This window comes from Chelonia mydas, chromosome 1 (assembly GCF_015237465.2).
Source record: "Chelonia mydas isolate rCheMyd1 chromosome 1, rCheMyd1.pri.v2, whole genome shotgun sequence".
Taxonomy (NCBI): Eukaryota; Metazoa; Chordata; order Testudines; family Cheloniidae; genus Chelonia; species Chelonia mydas.
In genome coordinates, this window is record NC_057849.1 from 204,716,358 (window position 1) to 204,743,232 (window position 26,875).

Consider the following 26,875-nt stretch of genomic DNA (forward strand, 5'->3'; position numbering starts at 1 on the left):
TCATAATGCATATGCACAAGGGGGCTGACTTTTCTCTTTTTTATGTGCTTGATCTTGCTACATTAATGTTCTTTTAACTTTGTTTTCATAAGTAAGGGCCTACTTTATTTTAAAAAGAGCACACTGAAAAAAAAACCCCATCATCATGTGGAAGCATTTTGACCCAAGATATATCATTAGCAGAGATGGAACCATTAGATCCACAGCACAGCCCTCTACCTCTTCAACTAACAGAGTAACTGTTAGCATTAGCGGGTTGCTATCCTCTGTATTGACCAATCACTGAAGGCGGATAAGATATACTTTTTGTCAGTGTGTTTCATAACTACTTGCTAGACAGCAGAGAAACACTCGGACTCAGGAATCCTGGGTTCTAGTCAGATTCTAGAAATAAGTGTGGTTCTAAAAGTTACAGACAGTGTAACACACACACCTTTTGGGTGTGGTGTTTTGTCCCATCTAGTGGCCACTTAAAGAGAGAGATAAAATGACTCTGCTCTACAGCCTTAGCTAACAGCCAATTAGCTTTCAGCTCATGCTGTAAAGGCTCATGCACTAAGCTCCAGAGCTCCCCGGTTCAATCCTGCCTGCCGCCGACTGGGGTCTGTTGGCGTTACACTAGCACATAGATTTGGCATGTTCATTATGAAAGGCAGGGTGAGTGAATGGATGAAAGACTTAATCTGCTGTACTGGAAACACAGGTTCTGTTCCCAAGTTCTGAAACTAAAAGTAACCTTGTTAGTCCATCTGTAAAATAAGAGTGAATGATATTTGAATGCTTCCTAACATACTTACTCAGTAACAATAACTATGAAATGTATAGAATTATGGCGTTCAGCTCACCACATCTTCTCCTAAATCAAAGCATATCTACCAGATTTGTGCATCTATGACATTTCTCATCAGTAAGAAATCTCTCTTGCACCTTGTACAGATCCACTATTCCCGAAGGACCAATACACCTCGGGATCACCACTCCTCATAGCACTTAGATTTCTTTATAGTGAAAACAAGCAGAAGTTTATATAATGAAGAACAGATATCCAAGAACAAGCAAGCAAAGTATTGGAAACAAATGGTTACATACAAAATAAAAACATAACACACTTTCTAGACCCTAAACTTAACTACCAAGGCATTGTCATGCCATATAGAGCAAAAGCTCACCCAATATTCTTACAGTGTATTACAGCCAAGCTTGGCTGTGACCTTCCACTCATGAGACAAGTCAAGCTGTGCTCTTGCCTCTTCAGTGGTTGTGACCAGTGGGTGATTGGGAACCAGAGGCAGTCAGGCTCAGTGAATCCAGAAACTCTTTGGGAGGGGGAATGGAAGGGACAGGAAAGTCTGAGGCACTCTCTCCTGTTCTGATCTTGCTTCCCATTACTATTTTCTACCCCTGCTCCCTCCAGATTAGCTCCCTCCAGGTTAGAGTTAGAAGCTAGGGTCAGAGCACCTAGCAGTTCTGCTCCTTTCCCTGCTTCCATGACCCCTTTTTGTGGGTCCCTGAAAGTGTGTATGGTGGGGGGCAGGTGAAAGGACTCTCCAGGGTACTGGGGGGCACATAACTTCACTCCTTCCTCCCCTTCCCAGTATTCTCTAGGCAGTACTGAAGAACTCTTATTTTAAGGACTAATGGGGGATTGGGGAGTTCATATAATAAAAAATTCTTAAAATTGAACATCTCAAAATTACAGTGCATAAATGTATTCATTGTTCAATGATAGTGTACATAATTAGGGCCCTACCAAAGTTACAGTCCATTTTGGTCAATTTCATGGTCATGGTATGGTATTGCCACCCTTACTTTTGCACTGCTGCTGGTGGGGCACTGCCTTTAGAGCTGGGTACCTGGTCAACAGCCGCCGTTGTCTGGCCGCCCAGCTTTGAAGGCAGCACAGAAGTAAGGGTGGCAATACCGTGACTCCCCTAAAATAACCTTGCAACCCTCCCACAACTCCTTTTTGGGTCAGGTCCCCCAGTTTGAGAAATGCTGGGCTCCCCCATACACAAAAGACCAGACTTCATGGTCCGTGATGAATTTTTCATAGCCATGAATTTGGTAGGGCCCTATACATCAATGGTTTTCAAACTGCGGGCCGCGACCCAGTACTGGGTTGCAGAATGTAAGGCACTGGATCGCGGCGGCTCTGGTCAGCACTGTCAACCAGGCCGTTAAAAGTCCCGCCAGCAGTGTTGCCAGGCTAAGGAAGTGGCCAGGAAGCAGGTCCGGAAGTGGCCAGCAGCAGGTCCGGCTCTGCATTCCCATTAGCCTGTTCCTGCAGGTGAAAGCCGCATGGAGCTGCTTGCACACCTCCTCCTAGGAGCCGGACCTGCTGCTGGCCGCTTCCAGGGCACAGCACAGTCTGCAGTGCCAGGAAAGGCAGGAAGCCTGCCTTAGTATGCCCGCTGCACCGCTGAGTGGGAACCACCCAAGGTAAGCCTGTGCCCCAACTCCACATCCCAAACCCCTGCCTCAGCCCTGAGAGCGCCCCCAAACCCGGAGCCCCTTCCTGCACCCCAAGCCCCTCATCCCCAGCCCAGAGCCCTGACCCCCTCCCATACCCCAACCTCCTGCCCCAGCCCAGAGCCCCCTCCTACACCCTGAACCCCTCATTCCCAGCCCCACCCCACAGCCCTCACCCCCACATCCCAACCCTCTGCCCCAGTCCTGAGCCCCTCCCACAACCCGAACACCTCATCCCCAGCTCCGTTGTATCATGGGCATCAACAATTTTCTTCAACTGGGTTGCAAGAAAAAAAGTTTGAAAACCACTGCTATACATAATGAATGGTAACAAATGTATACAATGAGCCTGATTTTGCTTTGTTTGAGAGAACTGCAACTCTTTGCTGCCAGATCTCTGAGTCTTTTCAAACCTGTACAGCCTCGTGAATGTGGCTAAGGATTTAACTCACATTAAGCAGCAGAAAGATAATTTTGTTAGCAGAAAAATGTTTCATATAACTTATCGCTCATAGGATCAATGTTAATAAAACTGAGGTTCTACTGAATTGCTAAACCCAAGCATCCAAAAATCATAAGTTAGCCCTCAAAATATGAGATTCTTTTTTAAAAAAAGTTTTTCATTCATTTTATTTGCCTTTTAGTTCTGGGCCCTTAGGGTACATTTTGGTCACATTTTCAAGCTTTCCTCCACAACCATGAGGGCTAGAAACTACTTTTAAAAAATGTATAATCACATAACCATGTAAATCCAGGAGCTGGGGCTCTAAGAAAAATACCAGATATCATGAACCTTGTGATGAAATTACATGAGTTGGCAGCACTGTTTAGGTCTTGTCTTCGTCGGATTGAAAAACACAGCTCTCTGATCTTTGACAAATACCTGGTTTCTCAAAAATTGAGTTCTTCAGCGATCCTTTAGACAAATGAGGGATTGTTGACAAAGGTACTGCTTCTCTGTCAAAGCTGTCCCACACTGTCATGAGGGCTGGCCCTCTCAGGGGTCAGGCACCAAGCCTCTCTGTGACAGGCTCTGCTACAGACAATGAGCCAACTCTGATCCACGTGTGCCTCTCTGTTTGCTCTCTGCTGTATCTGGGGAGCACTCAGAGGGGCAGAGGAGTCATCTGCAGGGTTTACTGGAGGGCAGCTCTGACCCCCACTCTACCTGTAGCTGTCCCCGACCATGTATTACAGGAGAAGCAAACTTAGTGAAGCTTGGGGCTGAGCTGTTGAGATCCCTGCAGTTCTCAGCTATTCTACTCTGCTCAACATATCACCTGGAGAAGAGTTGAGAGCTGCAGGGCTCTGGGTCTTCTACCTTTCTCGCTGCTACACCCTCCACAGCTGGAGCAGGAGGAAAAAGATGGCAGGAGCAGCAAACCTACCAGCTCTGTTCTTGCTACCCTTCTAAGAAGTATTACTGGAGGAAAGAGGGAGCAACATATGAGGAGGCATATCTCATGGATGTGCGAAGAGGAATTTATGGGTGAGGAGAATTGACAGTGTGGCAAATATGGTAGGGGAGATTCCAATAATCATTTTATGATCCACAGCAGTTTCAGCATTCCTGAATATAAACATAGCTGCCACGGTGCCTCTGGAAAATTGTGGTTTTGAGTCATTCATGCTCCATTCTTTCATATTGGTCCTGCTCCCCAGCCAGACTACATGTTCAATGGTGCACTGCTGTCTCTCCCTGTGGCTGAGCCACAACTCAGATGGATTCAGATTGTCAGCCCAACCCAAAATATGTTGTTTATATTTTACTTGGCAGAAAATCTTGTCAAAATCTCTCTTTCCCCAATTTTGATGAAAACTGATTTTCTGATAGGTAAGTATTTTGTTAGAAAATTTGTGACCAGCCCTTATCCGGAAATAGTCCTGTACATCATTCCATAGAACCAAAAAGGAAGTCTCAAAAATTTTGATTTCTTGGGTTTGTAATGGTTTATAAAATGGATCTTGATGCTGTACACTAATTGAAGCCAGAACTGTATTTACAATAAGATCCGTTAATGCACTCCCCTGATACTGGGGATCTATTCTCAGGCAAGGCATGTTATGCACAGTGCCAGCTAGTGGCTGAACAATATAATACAGTTTATCATTCCACTACGGAGAAAAGGTGGTGGCTTTTTTAATTTCAGAACTGCTGGCAAAGAACTCATCTCCTGCTGAGATGATCTCCTCTGGGAGCTCCTATGACTCTTACCTTTGGATCTAACTGAAATTTTTTTGGCTTCCATGGAACTGATGGACGATCCGATAAGATCTCACAACTTCAGTTACCATCTCTATGCCAGTGACCTGCAAATTAACTTTTCTCCCTCCACAAGGCAAGTGGGAAGGGACAGAATGAAAGGGTGATTGTGAGAATATGCACCCCTGTATTCACACCCTACACCCTATTTAATAATCTTTGTATCAAATATGCGTTGTGAGGTATCATTTGAAAACCAATAACTCTCCAGGCAATAATATTATGGGAAAATGTGTGTAGCAACATTATATGTAAAGTTAAGAACATAAGCTGAAATTATGACTGAAACATGTTTAGCAGACAAGTCTGGTATCAGACAACCTGTCTCTCAAAGACAAGGAACAAGGCAGGGGGAAAGCAGTGAATGTGAAATATCTTGACTTTAGCTAAGCTTTTGATACAGTCTCCCACAGTATTCTTGCCAGCAAGTTAAATAAGCATGGATTGGATGAAAGCTGGCTAGACTGTCAGGCTCAACGGGTAGTGATCAATGGCTCGATGTCTAGTTGGCAGCCGGTATCAAGTGGAGTGCCCCAGAGGTCGGTCCTGGGGACAGTTTTGTTCAACATCTTTATTAATGATCTGGATGATGGGACTAATTGCACCCTCAGCAAAGAGTGACTGGACTATAAACGTGAGGGGGCAAAACCATCCCAAGGTATTCCATCTCTCTTTCTCTCCCTAACTCTCTCTCTCTTTCACCTAAGACAACAAAGGAATCAGTCCTTTGACTTTGTGAGAGATCCTGACCTGAAAATTCAGACAGCAATGTTGCTGGGAACATGTGGTAAGGATTTTACCTTGAACCAAGTCTAGCTTGTTAAGTTTTAGGCCCAAGAAAGTGTTTTATTTTTATTTCTCTTGTAACCATTCCGACTTTAATGCCTAATACTTATACTCACTTAAAATTTCTCTTTGTAGTTAAATAAACTTTTTTTTATTTTTTAATCAAAACTAATCCAGTGTTGTATTTAAATGGAGCTATTTGGTAACTCAATTTAAAGCAGCAGGCTGTTGCATATTGACCCTTACAGGGGCAATGACCCTTTAATATCTGAACTGCCAGGAGAGGGCTGGACAGTGAAAAATACACATTTTGGGAAAAATGCAGGACGAGGAGCATGTCGGGGTCACCTGGCAAGTAGTAACAAAGGCTGCTGGAAGTCAGTGTGTTGTTGACAGGCTGCTGGGGTCAGAGTTGCTGGACCAGGCTTGTAGCTATACACAGACACACAGAATGTGACCTGCATGCTGTCTAGCTGTCTGTGAGTGGCCCAGCTTAAGAGCTACAATAGTAATGTACAAAAGGTTGCAGGGCAGGTGGTGACATAACCTCTCCCTGGTCTGGATTGCACCCTGGAATGTGACAGTGATTTCTCTTCTTGGAAGTCCCTCTGTCAACTCAAATGGGTTAATTAGTGAAAGAGTCACCCCAAAGAGAAGTGATTGTGTATACTATGTACATTCAACTTTACAAGATAATTTAGTGTATTTATTTTATGGTATTTTCATTTAAAATCAGTTAATGAGGAATACACCAAGCGTGGTCTAATTAGTCTCCTCCAGAAGCTAATTATCTATGTCAGTAAACAATCCCAATGATTTCTCATTTACACGAGACACTGACTCTGGTGCCAGAGTTGCAATGAGGAATGAGAAATGACGGTACTTTGAAAAGACTTCAGACCTGGCATCCAGTCAAAGTATATTAGACTCAGAGCTTCCATGCAATCAAGATGACATATGATTCATAAAAGACTGCCCTTTTAAAAAGAGCTGCAGTGGAAATTCAGCTTTGCAATCAATCATTACCGCTTCAACTTTCTGAATGTGTGGTCAAGACTGGTTCTCTAGACACCTCCATCAGGAAACCTAACAACACAGGTGGAAACACTGTGACTGTAGTATGATGAGAACGTTAATAATGGAAATGGATGAAAGCAAAATACTGGTCAGTTGTCATTTACAGAAAAAGCCAAATATTTCAGTTTCCAGATATGAGGCAGTTGAGCAAAGACAGAACAAAATGGTAATACACTAGTTAGTTCAGTTAAGATAGTCCTGTGGTGGGAATAAGACTGAAAGGATGGTGCAGTGTAAGTAACTCCAGAATTCCTTACAAAATATTTGGTGGAATCAAAAAATTTAAGGGTCTTATTTTCCCAGTGCCTGGAGGCAATAGGAGTTTAAATGAGAGTGATTAGATTAAGGCTGAATTGAACAAGATGGAAGAGATGCTCTTAGGAAGGGAAGCATTTGCAAAGGGCAGAGGGATGGTTTGGTGCCTCCTCATTAATGAGGCTGTAAAACTACCATTTGCCAAGGACAAGAAAGTTTGCGATCTGGGATCCCACAGTTCCTGGAGTCCTAGATGGCACCAGTGGCTAGAAACCTCTTTCTCATGAGCTTGATTGCAGAGACAATTGTGCCCATATCTGACGACTGAGGACATTGTCACAGGTGGTCTTTGACACCTCCTGATGAGGTGATATGTCCTTGGGATGGAATGTACCAGACGTTTGCTACACTCTGCTGGAGGCCCCCCTGCCTTGGTACGCCCCACCGGAAGAAGGTGTCTTTTAGGAGGAAAGGTTTAGTCCTCCAGGAGTGACCTAGAAAAGCCATCCCAAATCAGCTGTGCATGGAGTACTGATCATCCAGCAGCTAGAACGGCTAGGAACAGGCAGAAGCCACTCAGGGCCCAGCAGGCAAGATAAAAAAAGGGTGGCTGCTTTTTTCAAGAGCTAGTTCTGGGTGAAGCTGGGACAGGGTAGGAAAGCTTTAGACACAAGAATGGCTATACTGGGTCATACAAATCGTCCATCTAGCCCACTATCCTGTCTTCCAACAGTGGCCAGTGCCAGATGCTTCAGAGGGAATGAACAGAACAGGGCAATTATCGAGTGATCCATCCCCTGTTGTCCAGTCCCATCTTCTGGCAGTCAGAGGTTTAGGGACACATGTAGCAGGGGGTTGCGTCCCTCACCATGGACCTAACCTCTGTGAACTTATCTAATTCATTTTTTAATCCAGTTGTAAGCCTTGCTGGAGTCCTAGGCACAATTAGCTGTGTGATCCAAAGGCTGTGAACCAGAGTAGGCCTTGGCAGAATAGCACCATACTAGGTGTCAGCTAACTAAGTAAGCACATTCCTGACCGGAGAGGATGGTACAAGAACACCCAGAGTTCTCAAGTAACTACCTCAACAAATTCCCAGGAGATTGTACAGGAAAACGCCAACCCCTCATAAGATAAGGAAGGGATGACAGTATAATGGATAAGAATGTTTTGTTTGAACTAGCAGGTACAAGTTATAAGGTGGGTAACTAACAACATCTGGAGTGTTATATGTAACTTGTTTGTATCAATGTATAAAAGGAGAAGTCAAAGGAAGGGCATCTTTGTATCAGCCAAGGGGACAGCATCCTGTTATCTTGACAGAGTGTTTACCTTGTCACAGGCAATAATGTGTTTGTGTCCCTGTGACCCATTTGACAGGGTGCTACTACTGCGCTTTACTGTCAATAACCCTGGCTGGGCGCCTTCATCACCAAACCGAGCCTGTATTCTTTCTTTATGAACGACATCAAGGTCTGATGAATCACCACGCTGCACTCTCTGCTAGTGCAACTAACACTGCAGCTCTATGACTAGCAGCAGTAGGATCATTAACAACTCTGCACCATCAGCAACACTGCATAGCACTAACAACACTGGTGAACCCGACGTAATATTTTTGGCTTTCACAACATCCCCTGGCATTGAGTTCCACAGGTTAACTGTGCATTGTGTGAAGAAGCAATGCCCTATGTTTGTTTTAAAGCTACTGTCTATTACTTTTATTGGGTGACCCCTGGCTCTTGTGTTGTGTGAAGGGGTAAATAACATTTCCCTATTCACTTTCTCCACATGATCCATGGTTTTATAGACCTCTATCATAGCCCCCCTTAGTCTTCTCTTTTCGAAGATGAACAGTCCCGGTCCTTTTTTAATATCTCCTCATATGAAAGCTGTTCCATACCCCTAGACATTTTTGTTGCCCTTCTCTATACGTTTTCCAATTCTAATATATATATATTTTTGAGATAGGGTGACCAGCACTGCCAAGTGTGGGTTTATCATGGATTTATATAGCGGTATTATGGTATTTTCTATCTTTTTATCTATTCCTTTCCTACCAGTTCCTAACATTGTTAGCTTTTTTCAGTGCCACTGCACACTGAGCAGATATTTTCAGAGAACAATCCACAATGACTCCAAGATCTCTTTCCTGAATGGAAAAAGATAATTTTCAGAGAACAATCCACAATGACTCCAAGATCTCTTTCCTGAATGGAAAAAGATAATTTAGAACCCATCATTTCTCCCCTCTCTCTTAATTCAAGAAGCCTGGTCTGCTCTGGACTGGACCTAACTATGACTGCATATTTTTGTTTGAGCTGAGACTGTTTTTTACTTTGCAGAACGTAAGGCACAGGTGGACCATCCTGAGCTGAATATTGATTTGACTTCCGTAAGATTAGGAAAGCTCACTTCTTGAGACACTCCACTGGCTCAGGTGAAGGGATAATAATTATGTGTACTTCAGAGTCCTCATTATTGGATGAGACCTCATACCTTTACCTTAGGAGGAAAGCAAATATCACTGACTCCCCATTTTACAGATAGAGTAATGAGAAGTTGCATAAAGGTACTTCCAGCAGAGTACAGAATAAAACCCAGGGGTGATCTCTTGACACTACTGAAGTCAAATAGGACCTTTCTCATTGCCTTCATTAGCAAGAGGATTTCATCCAAGATTTGTATCTTTTTTACTGGCCACTATGAGAACAGGTGTCTCGCTTTAGCTGACCATAAAATATGGCCATGGGTATTCTCGAGGCAGCCATATGAAAGAGATGCCCAGATCAATGCAGCTCAGCTTTTACGAGCATGCTTCGAATGCCTGACATCCAACAGCAATTAAGGATTTTTGATATTGGGAATATTTTCCCACCATTTGACTGTAAACAGACTGAGGACAGCGCATGTGGAATTAACTGAGTTTCCTAACGTGGGGGCAATAAGTTGCCCATACCTCTTAACCACACAGAAGCACTGCAAGCACGACTGCCCAACAGACGTTTAGCTTAGTGCTCTTTTTAACACCCCTATTGTTAACAAAGTTAATATTGCAATGTCAAGCACTCAAAAGTTAGAAAATGCCTGACTTAAGGTTACATGTGCAATCTTGATTTAGTCTTTTATGCACATACATTATGATAGACTTTAATTACATGATCACACACTTTTTTTTTCCAGAGGACCCCTGTCTCAATCAGTGCATAGGATGGACAGTCTCACTTAATGCGCAACTATTCAATATTTTGTTTTATTCTCACTGTTCAAGGTGTAGCTCTTGGCTTTATTTACTGCACACTGCTCAAATCCTGCTCTAAATAGAGTACAGGTATTAACTCCCTGATGGGCTTTTCTACGATGCTTTTCACTATATCATTTGAGTGCTTCACAAACATTAATTTATGTTCACAACACCTCTGTGGGGTAGGGTGATGTCGTCCCCATTTCACAGATGGGAAACTGAGGCAGAGAAAGATTAAGGTCAAAAGCATCCATTAATTTTAGGTGCCCAGTTTGAGATGTCTAAGGCCTGATTTTTCAGAGTACTCAGCATGATATAGTAAGTTCTGGGTTCAAAGTACAGCTCCCATTGACTTCAGTTGAAGCTGTGAGTGCTCAGCACTTCTGCAAATCGTAGATTCTAAAGGCCAGAAGGGAGCATTGTGATCAACTAGTCTGACCTCCTGTATAACACAGGCCATAGAACTTCCCAAAATAATTCTTAATCTTTAGAAGAACATCCAATCTTGATTTAAAAATGGTCAGTGGTGGAAAATCAGACCCCAGGGTCTCAATTTGGGTGCCCAGAAAATGAGGAAAATACAATTTCTGTCCAACTGTGAAAAGTCTGATTTAAGTGACTTGTTCAGCATCACATAGTTACTCTATGGCAGAGGCACGGATACAATCCAATTCTTCAGGGAAGCATTTAACTGCCTTAATCAGGCACCATCCTTTCTCTTCCTGCAGAGTTCCCTGTCTCATTCTTTACACACCTTCCAACCTCTGCAACAAATAATGCAGGGATTTTGCAGACCACAGCTTCACTCACTACACAATCCTGATTAATTCCCAGAGCACTGTCCATCTTGTGCACTGAATGAGGCAGGAGTCCTGCAGAAAAAATAGCATGTGATCATGTAATTAAAGACTATATCATAATGTATACATAGAAAGGGGCTAAATTAAGATTACAGAGGCAGCCTTAATTTGGTTTTTCCTAACTTTTGAGAAGTTGACTTTGCAACCTTAACATTCTTTTAATGTAATTTCCTAGCTTTTTGAAAAAGCAAACTGGAAAAAAAAACAGATTTTCCATCATGTGTCATCATGTTGACACCTATATGGGTCACCAGGTGGATTGAAATCTTTAGATTGACAGAGCAGCCCTCTACCATTTGAGGTAACAGAATAACTGATAGCAGCAGTAAGTTGTCACCCTCTATATGTACCAGCCACTAGGTGGGGATGAGATATACTCTGCCATTGGGTTTTGCAGCTATTTGCTGACAGCAAAGGAATGGTGAGACTCAGAAATCCTCAGTTCCATTCAAGGCTCTGGAGGGGATTATGCTCCAGTGGTCAGACACTTCTGCCCCATCACTGTCTCAGGCCTGTCTCACTTCCCCTCTACCAGCTCCTCATCCCAGTCTCCTTGCCCAACCAGTCCCTGTTTCCCTTCCATATGAGGAGAGATTAATAAGACTGGCACTTTTCAGCTTGGAAAAGAGATGACTAAGGAGGGATATGATAGAGGTCTATAATATCATGACTGTCGTGGAGAAAGTAAATAAGGAAGTGTTATTTACTCCTTCTCATTACAGAAGATCTAGGGGCCACCAAATGGAATTAATAGGCATCCAGTTTAAAACAAACAAAAGGAAGTATTTCTTCACGCAACACACAATCAGTCTTTGGACCTCTTTGCCAGAGGATGTTGATCCATCAATGGCAATTAGCCAGATTGGGCAGGGATGCAACCCCATGCTCTGAAGTGCCTCCAGCCTCTGTTTGCCAGAAGCTGAGAATGGTAGACAGGGTATGAATCACTTGATGATTACCTGTTCTGTTCATTCCCTCTAAATCACCTGGCTTTGGCCACTGTTGGAAGACAGGATACCGGCTAGAGAGACATTGGTCTGGCCCAATGTCAAGGTTCCTTCCCCACTCTGAACTCTAGGGTACAGATGTGGGGACCTGCATGAAAACCTCCTAAGCTTACTTTTACCAGCTTAGGTTAAAACTTCCCCAAGGTACAAACTATTTTACCTTTTGCCCTTGGACTTTTGCTGCCACCACCAAACGTCTAACCGGTATTATATTATTAGGAAAGAGTCCATTTGGAAACGTCTTTCCCCCCCAAATCCTCCCAAACGTTCCCCCCCTTTCCTGGGGAAGGTTTGATAAAAATCCTCACCAATTTACATAGGTGAACACAGACCCAAACCCTTGGATCTTAAGAACAATGAAAAAGCATTCAGTTTCTTAAAAGAAGAATTTTAATAGAAGAAAAAGTAACAAGAATCACCTCTGTAAAATCAGGATGGTAAATACCTTAAAGGGTAATTAGATTCAAAACATAGAGAATCCCTCTAGGCAAAACCTTAAGTTACAAAACGACACAAAACGACACAAAAACAGGAATATCCATTCCATTCAGCACAGCTCATTTTCTCAGCCATTTAAAGAAATCAGAATCTAATGCATATCTAGCTAGATTACTTACTAAGTTCTAAGACTTCATTTCTGTTCTGTCCCTGGCAAAAGCATCACACTGACAGAGAGAGGCTTTGTTTCTTCCTCCCCCCAGCTTTTGAAAGTATCTTGTCTCCTCATTGGTCATTTTGGTCAGGTGCCAGCGAGGTTATCCTAGCTTCTTAACCCTTTACAGGTGAAAGGGTTTTTCCTCTGGCCAGGAGGGATTTTAAAGGTGTTTACCCTTCCCTTTATATTTATGACACCCAGAATGGCTGTTCTTATGTTCTTAAGTCAGGCTGTTCCTTTTCCCACTGTGCCTGGGTACCAGCTGGGGGAGCACTGAGAGTACAAGAGAATTTCCCTGCTCTCAGTTCCAGTGCCCAATCCCACAGCAACAGGTAAAATCCCTGTTCAGCCCCTACAACCTTGAAAATGTTAGCTCAAACAGTGAAAGTTTGGCAGATATAAGCAACTGAAAACAGGATCTTTATAATGCGAAGTGTCAAGCAATCTTAACTACAGACAGTGCCACCAGCTCCATATATAATAAGATTCAGGAAAGAGTTTCCTAGAAATCTAGTGACCTGCACCTATCGTTAATGAAAAATAAAACTCCTTAGCACTGCAAGCAGTACACATATCAGCCAATTACCTTGTGCATGAACAAAAACACTTGAAACAGACGGACAGCTTAAGCAATAGCAAGACTAGCCCAGTTTTTAAAAAATATAAACAATTTTTTGTGTGTTTTTAATCTGGAGAGTCCATCTTATGACTCAGTAGAAGCAGTTACCATTTGTGACAGGGCTTGGGTGGCCGGGCAGATAGATAGATCGCTTAGCTCTCAAGCTCCCTGCTGGCTGAGTGGCCTCAGTCTTTAAGGCTGACCGGGGGGGTTGGAGGAGACCCGGGCTCTCCCTCTCTATTGAGTCCCAGCCCATGTCCCTGTGTATGTCAACCCCTGAACAGCGGGGTTGGTGTCCTTCCCAGCAAAGAGTCAGAATCCACTGCCCTAGGCTAGTTCCTACCAGTCCATTAGTCTGTTTAGTTTGGGGTGTGGTCCCTCTAGTCCAATCTACTGGGCGGCTTGCTTCCCACAGGACTGCCTCTTGAGTCTGGACAGTGCCTTCCTGCGGTCCCAGGCTCCTTTGGTTGGGGCAGCTGCAAGCTGGTGAGGGGGATCCCCACAATGTCTCTGAGGTTCACTCACGCAGTTACCTCCAGTTCCTCTGCAGTCTCCCTTGGCTCAGAAACCAGTGCTTACTTCCAGGTGGCTGTCCTGGCTGGCAGGCTGCTGTTCTGTCCCTTCAGGCAGGCAGGCAGCTAGCTCCTGCTTTTTCGTTAGTTAGGGTTACCACCTTCGAAATGCAAAAAACTCGGGATACCCCCCCACAAGGCAAGCCCACCATAACTCCAACCCCAATGCAACTCTGCAACCCCTCACTTCAACTGCCACTTATAGTATCTATAGAGATAACTCATATCGATAAGATTGATAACATCACACATCTCTCTCTCTCTAGCGTCACTCAAACTCTCTCTCACACACACACACACGCAGGTGCGCTTGCATGTTGGTGGGCAGACAGCTGCTGTATTTGCAGCAGGTTTGATCTGTTATCACTTAAACTGCAGAAGTGGCAACATTGCAGCATCGTTAGCTGGACACAGAAACTTTTAACAGTAGATATCCCAGTGTATTGTGATAATAATGCAAATCTTTAGACCCACATAAAAAAACCTATCAAATTTAATTATTTTTCTGGCAACTGGCAAATGCATAAAAATAACTGGCCAGGCTGGTCAAATACTGGCCAGGTGGTAAGCCTATCACCAGTCAGCCGTGAACTGAGCTATCTCTCTTCTTTTATCCTCCCTCCAGGCCTGGCATTGGCTGCAGGTATAACAGGGTGGGGCTAGGTGAGCTCAAAGGCTCTCCTTAACCCCTTTCCATGCTGGTAGGTGGTTCCTCTGCTTCACCACACACTTATTTAATATCTTATTACAAACTCCTTGTTTCTGTTCGTATATTGAGTGAATTCAAAGCTGCAGCAAAGTCTCTCCTTTTACCTTTACACCCTTTTACATTTCTTGAGATCACAAGCACCCATGCAATGATTTTGAACTTCTGGAGACACTGAGACTTTTGTCTTGCACTTCAAAGACAAAAATCAGAGATAAAAAAGACTTCATAAGTAAGTCCAGTCCAACCTCAGCCTGTGCAGAATTGTTCCCAACAGTATACTGCCTGCAGCATTGTTCTCTGTCTTGTGTGATGAGACTTGAATAGTTTACATACATACAGGGCATGAATAGCTGGAAGTCAATAAAGTGATTCAGAGAAGACTGATGATCAGATGTACTTGCACTTTTCTGTGTACTTGTAAATTGCACCACATGTACAGACAGGAAGGGGCTGTACATATGCTCATGCAGTTTTAACCTAAACTTGTGAGGATTTGCAAAAAGAAAGGAGTACTTGTCGCACCTTAGGGACTAACAAATTTATCGGAGCATAAGCTTTCGTGAGCTGCAGCTCACTTCATCGGCTGCATTCAGTGATTTTCCACTGAATGCATCTGATGAAGTGAGCTGTAGCTCACGACAGCTTATGCTCAAATAAATTTGTTAGTCTCTAAGGTGCCACAAGTACTCCTTTTCTTTTTGCGAATACAGACTAACATGGCTGCTACTCTGAAACTTGTGAGGATTTGTGTGCCTGTGATGGGTACCTTGAAAACTGGACATAAAGCTATTTGAAAATTTGGACCTCTGCATAGTATAGTAGGTGTTAGTATAGTATAGTGTTGTGAGCTGATGGGATGAATATTCGAGTGTCTGTCTGCTGTGACCATTTGTTTGACCGTGTGCTTGTTTGTTCGAATAGTATGACTGTTTGACCATGTGGGTGTTTGATTGAAAAGTAAAGGAGTACTTGTGGCACCTTAGAGACTAACCAATTTATTTGAGCATGAGCTTTCGTGAGCTACAGCTCACTTCATCGGATGCATACTGTGGAAATTGCAGAATATCAGTATTATATACACAGACACCATGAAACAATACCTCCTCCCACCCCACTATCCTGCTGGTAATAGCTTATCTAAAGTGATCATCAAGATGGGCCATTTCCAGCACAAATCCAGGTTTTCTCACCCTCCGCCCCCCCCCAGACAAACTCACTCTGTTGCTGGTAATAGCCCATCAAAAGTGACCACTCTCTTCACAATGTGTATGATAATCAAGGTGGGCCATTTCCTGCAGAAATCCAGGTTCTCTCACCCCCTCACCCCCCTCCAAAAACCACACACACAAACTCACTCTCCTGCTGGTAATAGCCTATACAAAGTGACCACTCTCCTTACAACAAGCATGAAAATCAAGGTGGGCCATTTCCAGCACAAATCCAGGTTTTCTCACCCCCCCCCCCACACACATACTCACTCTCCTGCTGGCAATAGCTCATCCAAACTGACCACTCTCCCCACAATGTGCATAACAATCAAGGTAGGCCACTTCCAGCATAAATCCAAGTTTAACCAGAAGGCCGGGGGGGGGGCGGGGGGGGTAGGAAAAAACAAGGGGAAATAGGCTACCTTGCATAATGACTTAGCCACTCCCAGTCTCTATTTAAGCCTAAATTAATAGTATCCAATTTGCAAATGAATTCCAATTCAGCAGTTTCTCGCTGGACTCTGGATTTGAAGTTTTTTTGTTGTAAGATAGCGACCTTCATGTCTCTGATTGCGTGACCAGAGAGATTGAAGTGTTCTCCGACTGGCTTATGAATGTTATAATTCTTGACATCTGATTTGTGTCCATTTATTCTTTTACGTAGAGACTGTCCAGTTTGACCAATGTACATGGCAGAGGGGCATTGCTGGCACATGATGGCATATATCACATTGGTGGATGTGCAGGTGAACGAGCCTCTGATAGTGTGGCTGATGTTATTAGGCCCTGTGATGGTGTCCCCTGAATAGATATGTGGGCACAGTTGGCAACGGGCTTTGTTGCAAGGATAGGTTCCTGGGTTAGTGGTTCTGCTGTGTGGTGTGTGGTTGCTGGTGAGTATTCGCTTCAGGTTGGGGGGCTGTCTGTAGGCAAGGACTGGCCTGTCTCCCAAGATTTGTGACTGGGAGTGGCTAAGTCATTATGCAAGGTAGCCTATTTCCCCTTGTTTTTTCCTACCCCCCCCCGCCCCCCCCCCCGGCCTTCTGGTTAAACTTGGATTTATGCTGGAAGTGGCCTACCTTGATTGTTATGCACATTGTGGGGAGAGTGGTCAGTTTGGATGAGCTATTGCCAGCAGGAGAGTGAGTATGTGTGTGTGGGGGGGGGGGGGTGAGAAAACCTGGATTTGTGCTGGAAATGGCCCACCTTGATTTTCATGCTTGTTGTAAGGAGAGTGGTCACTTTGTATAGGCTATTACCAGCAGGAGAGTGAGTTTGTGTGTGTGGTTTTTGGAGGGGGGTGAGGGGGTGAGAGAACCTGGATTTCTGCAGGAAATGGCCCACCTTGATTATCATACACATTGTGAAGAGTGGTCACTTTTGATGGGCTATTACCAGCAACAGAGTGAGTTTGTCTGGGGGGGGGCGGAGGGTGAGAAAACCTGGATTTGTGCTGGAAATGGCCCATCTTGATGATCACTTTAGATAAGCTATTACCAGCAGGATAGTGGGGTGGGAGGAGGTATTGTTTCATGGTGTCTGTGTATATAATAATGATATACTGCAATTTCCACAGTATGCATCCGATGAAGTGAGCTGTAGCTCATGAAAGCTCATGCTCAAATAAATTGGTTAGTCTCTAAGGTGCCACAAGTACTCCTTTTCTTTTTGCGAATACAGACTAACACGGCTGTTACTCTGAAACCTGATTGAAAAGTGTGAATTGGAAGTGCTTTGTTCCAGGTGGGCCTTGAGTGGTTGATTGGAGGGAAGGTTGTGTGCCGGGCCATCTGCTTCGAGCCAGCAGTCTTTTAAAAAGGCAGCCAGTTGCGAACTGAGGCCAGGCAAACAGAGGGAGTTTGCCTGGGAGTTTGCACAGAGTGTTTTTGCCTTTCAGGCTCCTGTGAGGAGTATATACAAAACCTGAGGAGCCTCTTGGAAAGAAAACATGGATAGTGAGTGATCAGCTGTTGTGACCTGCTCAGCATGTGCCATGTTTGTCTTTCTCCCAGAGGACAGACGCAACTTCGTCTGTATGAAGTGCAAGCTGGTCTGCATATTAGAAGAGAAGGTTAGAGGATGAGAGAACCAAGTATCAACCCTGCGTTGCATCAGAGAAAATGAAGATTTTCTGGATAGAAGTCAGTGTTTGGTTCTGGAAGCAAAACGTGCTGAAGATTCAGAGAGTGCAGTGCAGAGCAGAGCCGGGAAGAATACTGGCAGCACATGACCTCCAGAGGAAGAAAGAGGAGAACCTATGTACCCCCAATGCAGATAGAGGAAAGAAAACATTTTCAGGCTCTCTGCACAGGTACTACTGCAGAGAAGGATTTGGAAGAGCCCTCTGAGGGAAGGTATCAGAAGGAGACCCCATCGGCCAAAAGGGATGGGGGTTCCATGACCACCACTCCTAAGGGGGGGGGGTGGTCGGGGACTCCCTCCTAAAGAGGACGGCATCATCCATCTGCCGACCAGACTAGGAGACTCGAGAAGTGTGTCCTGCTTGCCTGGAGTTAGAATCCAGGATGTGACGGAGTGTTTGCCGAGACTGATCAAGATCTCGGACCGCTACCCCTTCCCACTTCTCCACATGGGCACCGATGATACTGCCAAGAATGACCTTGAGCGGATCACTGCAGACTACATGACTCTGGGAAGAAGGATAAAGGAGTTTGAGACGCAAGTTGTGTTTTTGTCCATCCTCCCTGTTGAAGGAAAAGGCCCAGGTAGGGACTGTCGAATTGTGGAGGTGAATGCATGGTTACGCAGGTGGTGTCGGAGAGAGGGCTTTGGATTCTTTGACCATGGTATGTTGTTCCAGGATGAAGGATTGCTAGGAAGAGATGGGATCCACCTAACAAAGAGAGGGAAGAGCATCTTTGCAGGCAGGCTTGCTAACCTACTGAGGAGGGCTTTAAACTAGGTTCACCGGGGGATGGTGACCTAAACCGAGAGGTAAGTGAGGGAGTGGGATACCGGGAAGAAACACAAGGAGGGTGTTCTCAGGGGTCTGGATCTAATGCATCCAAGGGTGCTGAGGGAGTTGGCTGATGTGATTGCAGAGCCATTGACCATAATCTTTGAAAATTCACGGCGATCGGGGGAGGTCCTGGACGACTGGAAACAAGCAAATATATTGCCCATCTTTAAAAAAGGGAAGAAAGAGAACCCAGTGAACTACAGACCAGTCAGCTTCACTTCAGTCCCCGGCAAAATCATGGAGCAGGTCCTCAAGGAACCCATTTTGAAGCACTTGGAACCCATTTTGAACCATTTTGGAGAGGAAGATGATCAGGAAGAGTCAACATAGATTCACCAAGGGCAAGTCATGCCTGACCAATCTGATTGCCTTCTATGAGGAGATAACTGGCTCTGTGGATATGGGGAAAGCGGTGGATATGATATATCTTGATTTTAGCTAAGTTTTTGATACTGTCTCCCACAGTATTCTTGCCAGCAAGTTAAAAAAGTATGGATTGGGTGAATGGACTATAAGGTGGATAGAAAGCTGGCTAGATTGTCGGGTTGAACGGGTAGTGATCAATGGCTTGATGTCTAGTTGGCAGCCGGTATCAAGCGGAGTGCCCCAGGGGTCTGTCCTGGGGCCGTTTTGTTCAACATCTTCATTCATGATCTGGATGATGGAATTAATGGCACCCTCAGCAACTTTGCAGATGACACTAAACTGGGGGGAGAGGTGGATACACTGGAGGGTAGGGATAGGGTCCAGAGTGACCTAGACAAATTGGAGGACTGGGCCAAAAGAAATCTGATGAGGTTCAACAAGGACAAGTGCAGAGTCCTGCACTTAGGAAGGAAGAATCCCATGAACCGCTACAGGCTAGGGACCAACTGGCTGAGCAGCAGTTCTGCAGAAAAGGACCTGGGGATTACAGTGGATGAGAAGCTGGATATGAGTCAGCAGTGTGCCCTCGTTGCCAAGAAAGCCAACGGCATATTGGGCTGTATTAGTAGGAGCATTGCCAGCAGATCGAGGGAAGTGATTATTTCCCTCTGTTCAGTACTGGCGAGGCCACACCTGGTGTATAGCGTCCAGTGTTGGTCCCCCCACTACATAAGGGATATGGACAAATTGAAGAGAGTCCAGCGGAGGGCAACAAAAATGATTAGGGGCTGGGGCACATGATTTACAAGGAGAAGCTGAGGGAACTGGGAGTATGTAGTCTGCAGAAGAGAAGAGTGAGGGGGGATTTGATAGCAGCCTTCAACTACCTGAAGGGGGTTCCAAAGAGGATGGAGCTCAGCTGTTCTCAGGGGTGGCAGATGACACAACAAGGAGCATTGGTCTCAAGTTGCAGTGGGGGAGGTCTAAGTTGGATATTAGGAAACACTATTTCACTAGGAGGGTGATGAAGCACTGGAATGGGTTGCCTCGGGAGGTGGTGGAATCTCCATCCTTAGAGGGTTTTAAGGCCGGGCTTGACAAAGCCTTGGCTGGGATGATTTAGTTGGTGTTGGTCCTGCTTTGAGCAGGGGATTGGACTAGATGACCTTCTGCGGTCTCTTCCAACCCTAATCTTCTATGATTCTATTAAATTAGTCTGATAACAACACCTTACTTTTTACACAACATTTTATCCCAAGGTGTTTTCAGACGTAAACAGGGATCACTTAACCCACCACTGAAATAACAGTCATTTCTGGGTGGGAGCAGGACAACACTACTACATCACTATTAAGTTAACTATTTAATGTAATTTCATTTTTAAGCAGTAAGAGAAGATAATACATTATGAAGCCACCTGAAACAACAAATGGATTTTATGTAGAAAAAATGTAAATACTCAATTTTGACATATACGTCTTTCCTGTGGAAAGAGCATTATGGAATCTTTAAGGGCCAAATTGGGTTTTACATGTCATCTAAAATACATTAGTGCCTTGGGAAATTAAGTTAGTAATTACAAATAGTTGCACAGCTTCCAAGTTTGCAAATGATATACATGAAGAAATTTTGACAGAGTGAGAGAGATAGCAAGTTTGCAATGGCATTTTAATAGGTTCAGGAAATGGGCAAATAAGCTGAAGAGGGTTTTAAAATAAAAAAATGTAGCAGATGTATCTGGTTAAAAAGTGAAATACTCATTAAAAAGTTAATTAACCAAGGGGCTTTTGAGGTAATGTTGACCACTGAAGAATACCAAAGAAAATCAATAAGGTGCTAGGTTACGTAAGTAAGGGAAAATGTTTGACTATAGAAAGAAATATAATTTTTATCTGTATATAAATACTTCATTCCTTTAAAAGTTACAGGGCATGGGTTAAGGAATAAATTTTCATTTCTTAATCAAAGATCTATTTCTTTCTAACACAGTGGCCCTTGATGGCCACAATTTAGACCTTCAAGAGCCATAAATGGTTTCCATGACACAGGCTAGACACTAGTGATGTATAATGGCATATGAGTATTTCTACAACCTAGATCACATGGTAAATTTCACTGTTAGAAGAAAAAAGAGTTAAGATCTGGTGCAACACATTTCAAATTGGAGATAATCAATCACTTCCTGCCAATACTACGGTTCATCTAGACCAGCATATCAGGGACCTTGAGAAAAACTGTTTTATATGGTCACAGCTGAAACACTGGACTCCTCTCAGTTTCCATAGAGCTGTATAAAAACAAATTCCAGATTCTATTTTTAGTAAGTTCTTCACACACAGATTCTTTCAAGCTCACACTTCACGTAAATGCAGGAAACATTATGCACTCTTAACAATCCAATGTTAAAATCTTTAAAACAGAGTAAGCAAACACTTCATTTCTTTAGCCTTCTTAACACATATAAACAGAACTGACAGCCCGGAGCCTGACATGTTATTTGCAGTACTGTAATAATAGATTTCAAGTTATCTTGTTTAACACACAAATACATCTGGTAGTGTTATAAAAATCATCTGCACTACAACATTCTGGAAAGCCTACCTCTAACTGCATTTCTTTACAGCGTTTGAAGCAGAAAGTTTTAACATGTTAAACATCCCCCGGCTTCCAAAAAATAGTTATCTATGCAACTCAAATCTCAGGCTATGTCTACACTACAAACTTTGATCAATGTAAGTTACAACATTGTAAAGCTGCCACAGTTAGTATATCACTCCTGCGCATGCATTCTTGACCCTTTGCACTGGCACTGCATATGTTCACCAGGAGTGCTTGTACTGTTGTACAGTTCAGTGCACCATGGGTGGATATCCCAGTGTGCAACTTGGCCTCATATTTTGGGAAATTTGGACAATGCATGTTGAATCATAGAAGATTAGGGTTGGAAGAGATCGCAGGAGGTCATCTACTCCAACCCCCTGCTCAAAGCAGAACCAACACGAACTAAATCATCCTAGCCAGGGCTTTGTCAAGCCGGGTCTTAAAAACTTCTAACGATGGAGTTTCCACCAGCTCCCTTGGTAACCCATTCCAGTGCTTCACCACCCTCCTAGTGAAATAGTTTTTCCTAATATCTAACCTAGACCTCCCCCACTGCAACCTGAGACTATTATTTCTTGTTCTGTCATCTGCCACCACTGAGTACAGCCGAGCTCCATCCTCTTTGGAACCCCCTTCAGGTAGTTGAAGGCTGCTATCAAATCCCCCCTCACTCGTCTCTTCTGCAGATTAAATAAGCCCAGTTCCCTGAGCCTTTCCTCATAAGCCATGTGCCCCAGCCCCCTAATCATTTTTGTTTCCCTTCGCTGGACTCTCTTCAATTTGTCCACATCCTTTCTTTAGTGGGAGCCCAAAACTGGACGCAATACTCCAGATGTGGTCTCATGTGGTCCTTCAGTGTCCGCTTAGCATTGTCCGTTTCAGTAGAGAATGGTTTAGACTCCTGATAGGATAAACCTTCTATTGTGTTCTGCAGCTCCTTTGGAATGCCAGAAGCCTGCAGCCAGGAAGAACACCTCACGGAAATTGCAACGCATGTAGAACTTGAGACCATATCAGTAGTATGTACTGCTACTTGAAGGGATATCTGAGCCGTAAGGCATCTCTCAGAAACCAAAGCCAAAACCTGATTCTCATATTCCTCTAGCAACTTGTCAGCAAATTTAGAAATTGCAAAAAAAAAAAAAAAAAAAAATTACATTTTGACAAGAGAGCCTAATAATTAGCAGCTCTCATTTGAAGAGAGGTGGTAGAATAAATATTTTGGCTGTATAAATCTAGCCTCTTAAATTTCATATCCTTGGGAGTGGCTTTAGGACAGGACTGATGATAACCACCTAGGAATAAGAAACAGGTTGGTTAAAGAAATAGTCAAAATCTTGTTGAGGGACTTGATATCAACTGTCCATTTGCTTGGCCATACGAGGTATAGAGGCTGGGGTCTGCCAGAGGGTTTTTGCTGACTCCAGAAAGGCTTCACTGATAAAAAGGGCAATTTCTTCTGGGACAGGAGTCTGTAAAATATCAAGGAGGGTGTGCAAGTTATATTGCACACGCTCCTCTTGTACTCCTCGAGAAGTGGCCTCCTGAAAAACTGAAGTCCTCTGTGGGTTGGGGGAGACCTCAACCCTGGAGTGATGGCTTCATCTGGTGAAAAAAGAATAGAGGGTGAGAGGGGAACATCTAATGGTTCCTCTACTAATTCTCCCTCCTCCTGAGGACTGCTGTCACCTTGATAGCCATATTCAGATGCTCCCCAAAGAGCTATATGATGACAAAGCTACTGTGAGTCAGATAGGTTCTGGAGATGGGGTGAGCATCTCAGGACTGTAATCATAAATTAACTTCAGGAAACAGGATATTCATCTGACTCAAGATGCAATACAAAACCTTAGCTTCAAACTCATATTTCCCCTAAGGAGATTTCATAATTCCTCCAATAAACTGAAATCTAGGTATTCCATGTATCCATTCTAAGGTAGTTGAGGTTTGGAGTTACAGTTTTGCATTGCTGTGCAAGTCAGATGAATGTGGGGAGTACACTGCGTGTGACTTGGAAGTGGAAAGTACATCTCCAGCCAGGATGGGCTGAAGTGTCTCACTGAGAGTGGAATGAATTGACATGTAGTGGGAATGTGTGAAGAAGACCCTCCTTAACGTGGCATTTTCTTGCTTTTAAAATTGGTTCTTTGTGAGCATGTAGAGAGGGTGAGAGGGGAAGTAGCATGCCCTGTAGCAACTATAAGTAGCTTAAATAATAGCTTGATGGCAGTGAGTTGGCTTCATGCTGTTTCACATCTGATACTCCTTGATGAAACATAGGAGCCAGAGGTGCCAGTACGGGAGGATGACGAGGGTCACGCGCTGCCCCTGCATCGGCACGACCACCCTCTGCGGGTCCCTCCCCTTTTTTTCTGGTGGCCCTGTGGACCCCCCAACTTTTCCGGTGGTGCCCCTGCACCCTTTTTTTCTACTGGCACCTCTGATAGGACCCTTGTCATATAACAAGCTTAATCAAAACTGATACAAGCTACAAAAGTGAGATCTTGGAAGAGTGTTGCCGTTTTCATAATGTACTAAAATACTGTAATGATAAATAATAATTAATAAATAGTGTGTAATAAGCATGTCATAAAAACACATTTTATATTTCTAAGATCACTGCTTTTATAATTTATGCTGAGGTAAGGGAGAAAATCTCTGGAAATATTAATTTTTAGGACGGGGTTCACAAGACTTGACATTTTAGTGAAACGGGTTTGCGGGTTGTTGAAATTTGGGAACCACTGTCTTAGATTAATACTGTAGGTTCCATGGTTCAGAAAGGACCATGGGTGATTATCTAGTCTGACTTCCAATATGTACTGGAGTCATTTACAGTGGAATTCAATCTGAATTATCACTTCAGACAAATCCCTTCATATTCCGTCTCAGTGACAACTGCATTTGAGTTCTTCTCATGTTGGACACAAAAATAGAAGCAAATTCCCCGTTTACAAGTTCTGTGGAAATTCTACTAGGCATTTAGTGCTAAACTCTGGCCCCACTGAAATCTGCCACTGACTTCAAATGGGACCAGAATTCATTCTTTAATGACAAGATAGGTTCATCAGATTTTTTGTTGTTTTTTTTTGAAACATGAAAGATACTGGATTGACAAGTCTTGGAGCAAAAGAACTCTCTTTGTCCACAGAACAAATACAATACCATAGCAATGGCTTCCACTCTGTCTTGGAAGAATCAATTCAAGGAATCATGTATGTTTCTACAACTTAGTCAATGCTTGCGCTCTCTGCTTCCATTGCCATCAAAGGGTCCAATTTTAGTGTCTTTTGTGAGGATGTTTTTTATGATGCATACCTCTGTCAATTAGAAACTAGACTGATACCAATTCACTTCACGTAGGCCACTGAACAGAAACCCGATGGCTAAAAATTTTACTCACGACCAACCTGCAAGCTAATGGTGAAAGGTCCTATAGTCCACCACCAATCCCATACAGTCAGAACCGTCCCAAGGGTACAGCAAATCGGGGTAACCGCTCCTGGCCCCATGCTTTGGGGGGCCCCACAGGCTGGCGTGATTGGTCCCGGAAGTGACGGGTCGGTCCTGGAAGTGATGGATTTGTCACATCCACCCCAGGCCCTGCACCCCCTAGAGACGGCCCTGCATACAGTTGAGTTATAATTACCTCTAATTAGTACTCCCACAAACTGTGACATCTATTTGCCAGGTGGCTCACAGAAATGTGAAACCGTTCTTCCCACTTTTGAGGAGGTCAAAGAAAATCGAAGAAACAATTTCCAACCTTATAACTATTATTGAAGACTTTGCTGATCAACGTAAGTGAGGGAGAGACACGAAGTAATATGGGAAGTGCCTTTAGGAAAAAGCACAGTAAGACTTGATCAAGACAGCCAAATGATCACTATGAGAGGTAATAAGTAAAAGATAATTTCATTAAATATCTTCAAGTCCTGGAAACCCTTTTGCACGCCAGATACAAATGATGCTGTGTATTCTCTATCCTCCTCAATTTTAGAGTCGTTCTCTCTTACATTCATAGTAATTTTTCCTATTCATTATTCTGAGTGTATAAGATACATTTTAATTACTAAAAAAATTTAATAAAAATACTCACGCTGACCCCAGCGCCCAGTCCTTGGGTTCAAATAATTTGGATAAAGCCCATTAGGACGTTCCATTTTTTGAAGTAACTTCCGAATGTGCATGACCTAAATTAAAGCAAAAGTCAGGATCACCAAAAACAATTTTCATCTACCTTCAAAGTTTGTTTAAATCTGGACTTTCTTCTTCAACTGCAATTTTTCATAATTTAATTAAACCGGCTTCTTGTGGGCTTTTTCTAGATGTGCACTTCCTTTTAATGGCTACTCACGTAGACATATGTCATGAGCATCATTTCTAAATATCTGTACAAAAAATAAAAAAAGATCTTGTCTTCATAATTTTCTGCTTTGGAGAGCTATGTATTTTGGTAATATAAATGCAAAGAATGAAATAATTGGTCTGTTACCAAAAAACATGATTGTAATCGATCAGGCCCCCTCATTCCTAATCAGATTCACAGTACACAACTCTGAGTCTTCTTATAACATTAGACTCTGAGCACAAAACTAACCTTGTTGTAGTAGACAGGGTCCCCAGTCAGGTAGCTAAGGTGGACAAATTCCATGTGCAGAGTACCAAATTCAGCCAGGATGCTGCTGCCTGCAGAAGCCCAGCCCCAGTTTCGACCCACACCACTGAGTTGCAACAAATATAAAGTGAAGCATGAGAGGGGGAAGGAAAGAACAAACAGCTGGTCAGTGAAAGGATACCGTCAATATTCAGAGAGTGTGGGTAGTAATCACATCACATTAAATTGCCTCTTAGAAGAGCTACATACAACAAGTTGATATTAGCCTATATCTAGGATAAAAAGTGATTTCTTTTAAAAATAGGCTTCACAACTTGATAGTTCAAAAAACCTTCATAGTTAAGCAGCAAAAGGCCATGCCATAACCTTAGGGTATATTCTCTACACAGCTCTCTATATGCCCAAGCAGTCCTTCCCACGTCTATGCTGCTATTTTTAGGAGTGTAGTGTCCTCGGTGCTGTGAAATGCTCCAGTAGTGGCAAAAAGCTCTGGAAGTAGGGAAGTAGTGATGGGGAAAGGTTCCAGCAGTGGATAAGGCTCTGGCAGGGGGAAGGCAGCAGGTAAAGGCTCCAGCAGTAGGGAGGC

General features: G+C 43.6%; 1 protein-coding gene across 5 annotated transcripts in view; it reads right to left on the bottom strand.

The window, feature by feature from the left end:
• The window catches only part of MAN1A2 (mannosidase alpha class 1A member 2), a 306,596-nt gene that overhangs the window by 58,914 nt on the left and 220,807 nt on the right, over window positions 1–26,875 (bottom strand). For all 5 annotated transcript variants that reach the window (XM_043540993.1, XM_037910300.2, XM_043541368.1 and 2 more), the window contains 2 exons: window positions 26,272–26,395; window positions 25,771–25,864 (listed from right to left, as the gene is read on the bottom strand). In XM_043540993.1, coding sequence (XP_043396928.1) covers window positions 25,771–25,864; window positions 26,272–26,395 — 218 coding nt within the window. The remainder of the gene's footprint in view (window positions 1–25,770; window positions 25,865–26,271; window positions 26,396–26,875) is intronic.